At 38.9% G+C, this 6,000-nt stretch overlaps 1 protein-coding gene across 1 annotated transcript in view; it reads left to right on the forward strand.

Annotated features, from left to right (window-relative positions):
* The window catches only part of Dytn (dystrotelin), a 62,134-nt gene extending 58,019 nt beyond the window's left edge, over positions 1-4,115 (forward strand). The window contains exon 12 of the mRNA XM_040752800.1: positions 4,012-4,115. Within this exon, the coding sequence (XP_040608734.1) occupies positions 4,012-4,115 (104 nt within the window). The remainder of the gene's footprint in view (positions 1-4,011) is intronic.
* The last annotated feature ends 1,885 nt before the right edge of the window (positions 4,116-6,000 follow it).

The raw sequence follows: 6,000 nt of genomic DNA on the forward strand, positions 1-6,000 counted from the left end.
AATGCCACAATACTGAAAAGAGGTGTGCATCCACTTGGCCGGCTTTATTGCTCTAAAAAGTACATAGTTTCAGTGTTTCAGTTACCCACAGGACCAGATGGTTCCTAGTCTCCAATCTACTACTGATATCTTTCTAGCACATTCCTGATTTAAATTATAGTTAAGCAAATAATTTTGCTATTGTAATTTCCTCTGGACCACCAGATACTTCTATATAGTGTGTCATATGTGATATATTACATACAAGTACATATTTGTACATAGCCTATTACTTGGTCTCTCTCTCTCTCTCTCTCTCTCTCTCTCTCTCTCTCTCTCTCTGTGTGTGTGTGTGTGTGTGTGTGTGTGTGTGTGTGTGTGTGTGTGTGTGTGTATGTTACAAGCATAGATCAAGTAGTGGGCTAGATGGTGGGTCATATCTTTTGATACGTTTAAAACATTGTTTTGAAAGAATGGAGCTAAGAAGAGCAAGAAGAAAAACTCTCATGTATGAAGAGGATTACTGCTGTCCTATTTCTGCATCACTATATTTAATGCTTTTATTGGGGAGCAGAAGAGGTAACTTATCAAGTCAAGGTGCTTGCTGCCTAGACTGACATCCTGTATTCCATCTCTGGAACCTACATCTTGTATTACATCTCTGGTTGAAGGAGAGACTTCAACCTGAACCCTGCAAGTTGTCCTCTGATCTACACATGTGCTGAGGTGCACACTCACACATGTGTGCACACACATATACACAGACAAACAAATAAATAAGAAAACGATTCAATAAATGTAATTTTAAATTTAATTTTTATTACTTTGGAAAGGAAATATTATCTTAAAATTGGTTATCTGCTAGAAAATAAGTTTTTCAGTCAGGTAATGGAATACGGTTTATCCAAGGTCCTTGTAGCCCCGGAGCAATGTGAGAAGGTTCAAAAAGTAATGATGGTTTGTGCTCATCTTGAATCCCACAGAAAATAGTGCAGATATAGCTACACTATAAATGCATTGCTATCCAAAGATTTTCTGAGTCTTTATTTTATTATCTTGTTTCTCCTCAATTATATAATAATATGTGTTGACTGTGAAGTTAAATGCCAAAGTATACACCTTTTGTAAATGTTAATTTATTAGCATGTCCTTCACTTACCCTGTTACTTACAGATAATCACTCTCAACAGTTTAGGATGTTTCATATTTTTAATTGTCTGCATGTTATGTGATGATTAAATGTAAATAAGAACAGATACTTAAAAAATAAAAATGCATCAAAATTTTTAACAACAGTGCCAAACTCTATTAGTTCTACAACACAATCCTTATTACAACAGATGTAGGAAACATTCAAACCTTTTTTAATCAAGTTATTTTTAGTCTAATATATATGTACTATATTTAAATCACTTATTCCCACCTGCTCCATCTTATCCCTCTGACCCCTTCCATATCTACCTCCAGCCCCTGATCTCTCTCCAATTCACGACCTCCTTTTCTTTGATTATTAATATTATCATATGTAATATGAACAAATGTACAAACACAACCCATTAAGTCCATGTAGTGTTGCTGTAGGTATATGTTTTTAAGATTGACTACTTGGTATTAAATAACCAGTAAGGGGACCCAACCCTGGGGAAGACTAATTCTCCCTCTCTCAGTGGCCATTAATTTTTGCAGCTCTTCATGCAAGGATAGACCCCCATGAGGTTTTCCCACACACACATTGACATTTTAACTGATGTTGTCACTGTTAAGGTCTTAAACAAGGCAGCCATAATGTTGAAATTTCATGGATACAACTTCCCTGTTGTATATAGAAGAAGACACTATCTCACAGCAGATGTCCTGTGTCAGGGTCCAGCCTCAGGTAGGGTTCAGGTCCTCAGGTGGGAAAGGGGCATCAGCACAAGGAAAATTTCTGACCACCAAGTGGATTGCACTTAAATAGCCCCAAATAACTCAGGCCATCTTTATTTTTACTTAAACAGAGTTTTTCTTACCAGGATTACACGAACAGCTTCATTATTGGCTGTTTTTTGTTGTTGTTGTTGTTTTTTTTTTTTTTTGCAGCTAGTGAAAACCTGTGCATGGAGTAATGCTTTTTTTTTCTTTTTTTTTATATTTTATTTTCCAGTTTAAATTTAGATAAGAAACGAAGTTGCTTCACAAGTCAGTTCCAGGTCCCTCTCCCGTTCCCTCCCCTCCTCCTGTACCCTCCCCCCAACCCCCCCCCCCCGTTATCCCCTCATTGCCCCAGGGAGGGTGAGGCCCTCCATGGGGGTGTCCATAGTCTGTCATTTCATATAGGGCAGGGCCTAGACCCTTCCCCAAGAGTTCAGGGTGAGAGTGCACCTCACATTGTTCTATGGGAGTCCAAAGTCCGTGTGTATACTTGGGATGGGTACTGATCTGCTGCCCAAGGCTCAATAGATTACCTAGGCCTCCTCACTTTTGACTTTAATAAATACATTAGTTTAAGGAATACACAATGATCATTATGAAAGTCCCCGTGGCCCCCCTTTATGTTTCCCCAATACACCTTCCCATCCCCTGCATAACCTTATTCTAGACATTGAGTTCAACATGTTTGGAGGCCGTAACTAAATATCGAGTCAGACACATCCTGCTCTGCATCATTTATGTCAGCTGGCAGCTGATTGTGGTCACGAAGTGAAAAAGTAATAGAAATGGGATCAATGCTTAAGGACAGCAATGTTTCATGTCTGCAAGATAGAGTTTTATACAGTTCCCTTTTCTAAAAGAGGATCCCATATCTCATTCTGTCTGTAAAAGGCAGAACAAGCTCTCTTTTCCCATCTCACTAAACCACCAGTGTTAGCTCCTGTGTATGGAAAGGATGGATCTCTCCATCTCTTATTTCACATTGCATTTCTCCCATCAGAATATACTAGAACTTATCATTGATTCTGTATGATTGGTGTCCAGGGAACTTATTCTCAACAGTTGACACTTTGTATTCCTGAGGCCTTCTCCCTACTCTGTGTGTGCAAGCCTTACTCTCCTTTCCAGAGCTGTAAGACATGGTTAATGTTCCAAGTGTTGTTCTTTCATCTGTATCTAACTATCTCTATTGAGTCAGAAAAGCTTCCAAGATTAGGAGTTGTAGTTAGTAATTCCAGGTGAGAGATTTGAGAAACATTAGCCCCCTGTTAAATCTTAGGGGGAAATATTCGTGAAAGAACAGGATTTCCAGGGAAAATTACAGCTGTTGTATGTGTGACTGACAAAGTAAAACTAAAAACTGGCCAAAGAATCACCAATGTAGTGAGAGAGAAAAGAACCTTCAAGCTGCATGACTTTTGCAAATTTTTATGCTGTCCTCTGGACTATTGGTCCTTGCCAACTGAGAGTCTGTTTCCACAGGCACCTTGCCCCAAGGGAACCCATTAAATAGGTAGTCATGCTGATCTGAGACTAGGTTGCAGGCTTCCAAGAGTCCTGGTCTTCAGACTCATTCTACTCCCTCTTCCATGATGCTCACTGAGCCTTACGTATAGAAGTAGTGTTATATCATGGATCAACTCCTCATAGTTATTCTTTGCATTTTGATGAGTTGTGGCTTTCTGTGTGGTCTCTGTCTGTTAGCTGCAGGAAGGTTGTCTCAGAATATGACTCATTAACCAGCTGCACCCATGGCACCTGGAATTCGCAGATTATTGCCTGACCCCAGAGAGAAAGAACATGACTCTTGTGGCAGGGGGTGGTTACCCATGTGTTTCAACACTCTTCAGGGGGTTACAATATGCAGCAGTGTGTCTATGACAGCACTCTGAAGTAGGCTCTCTGGTACCACAGGCTCATTCTAGCGGCCAGGATGGATTAGTAGGACATACCATAGTAAGTTAAGGACCAGTTGTCTTCTCTGCTGAGGGAAAGGGAATGGAGAGAAGATGGTCTCTGATCCTTTTCTGTGGTGAGAGATATAGCCACACAGATCTTCAGAATCCAGAAGATAAATTTTTCTAAATTTTTGTTTGTTTGTTTTTTGCTTGCTGATTTCAGATCCAAAGCCTTCAGCAGACACGGAGCTGTATGGTAGAGCTGAACAGTTGTGCAGGGCTTTCTCTGCCCTTGTGGATCAAATCACCTTACCCAGCGTGGAGTGAAAAGTAATCCAACTAAAAACCCACTTGGTGTGATGGCAAAACCTTTATTCAAAATCTGAATTTGAAAGAATGAAGCTTTCAGTGTCTCTCTCTAAATGGTTGCTATAAGGGTGTGAACTCTGGTTTTTGGTTATTTTCTTTAACCTCCCTACTCGTGTGTGTTAGTTCTTCAATGTACAGTTAAGTTTTGAGGGCAAAGAAGTGGAGAGGAGAGAAACGAGATCACACACAGCAGCAGCAGATCAAATCCATGTAGCTGAATTTCCATTAGATGGCCACCCTATACATTTTGGCAGTAACACTCAGTTGTGTGATCTACATGAATGTAAAAAACAGCCTTCAAGTGTCATTTGTAAAACTGAATCAATGGCCCAGTTTTCTGTCTGATGTTCCTGTTAAACATCAGGTTTAGCAAAGAACCCACAGCACACACACTTGAATGCATATAAAACTGGTGAAATCCATTTGAAATCTGAATTGCATCATTGTCAATTTTCTAGTTGTAGTGTAGTTATGAAATGTTCATATTTTGAGAAATTGAACAAAAGATACATCAGTGTCTCTGTACCATCCCTTACAATCATATATAAATCAACAAGAAGCTCAATTAAAAAAAGTTTCTTAAAAAAAAAACTCTGATGGGTTTTACCAAAGTTCTTATGTGGGTCCTTTCCCCTGGGTTAAATTGTTTCAGTTGATGTTGCTATTGATATCTAGAATAATATATAACATCCTTTTATCATTAGAACACATAGTTTCTAAGTATCTTATTGCATTAACATATTTAATTCTGACTGAAGGAGTCTTTAGCTTCTTTTATAGGAAAAAAGAAGGCATGAAGAGATCAAACAACTGCAAAGTCATTCAGCCAGCACATTGTGCCAGATTCGAACCCTGTGTCTGATTCTTTGTTTTCCACTAGTCTCTTATTTCTCTCAATAAATATTGCTGTGACTCCAATGCTTTGCTCTTCAGTCCTTGTAACAGAAATAGTAATCAATCATTCCTAGGATTGAATCCTACAAAGTAAAATAAGGCCCAGGCATGTTTAGGACTATGTTTTCTCCCAATCAATAATCCCAACATTTAAAATTTATTTAAATCGAATCCCAATGTTAAAATTCTTCTTTTAAATCAATCATAATTTAGTTAGGTTTTGTCACTTATTATAGTCACTTTCCTAGTGAGAAATACCCTTGAATGCATTGGCACAGGAAACCATTTCCTGAAAATAACACCAGTAGCACAGACACTGAGATTGGCAATTAATAAATGGGACCTCCTGAAACTGAGAAGCTTCTGTAAAGCAAAGGACACAGTCAGCAAGACAAAATGGCAGCCCACAGAATGGGAAAAGATCTGCACCAACCCCACATCTGATAGAGGGCTGATATCCAAAATATACAAAGAACTCAATAAATTAGTCACCAAAACACCAAATAATCCAGTGTAAAAATGGGGTATAGAACTAAGTAGAGACTTCTCAATAGAGGAATTTCAAATGGCCAAAAGGCACTTAAGAGAGTGCTCAACATCCCTAGCCATCAGGGAAATGAAATGCAAATCAAAACAATTCTGAGAAACCATTTTACTCCTGTCAGAATGGCTAAAATCAAAAACACCAATGACAGTTTATTCTGGAAAGGATGTGGAGAAAGGTGAACTGATGCTGCAATGATAAATGGCACACTTATTGAAAGTATAAGTAAGTATTTATTGTAGAAATTACTCACAGGAGAAAAACAAGCAACCCAGATGAGCCAAGTATTTTTCGTCACTGAACTGGAAGCTGGAAAGAGAGTGAGACAATCTGCTGATTAGTCTTTTATTCCTTCCTCCATACACGCCCCTAGCCATGCCCAAAAGTGGGCCTGGCTAGTGACGT

This window comes from Mesocricetus auratus, unplaced genomic scaffold (genome assembly GCF_017639785.1).
Source record: "Mesocricetus auratus isolate SY011 unplaced genomic scaffold, BCM_Maur_2.0 Super-Scaffold_100010, whole genome shotgun sequence".
Taxonomy (NCBI): Eukaryota; Metazoa; Chordata; class Mammalia; order Rodentia; family Cricetidae; genus Mesocricetus; species Mesocricetus auratus.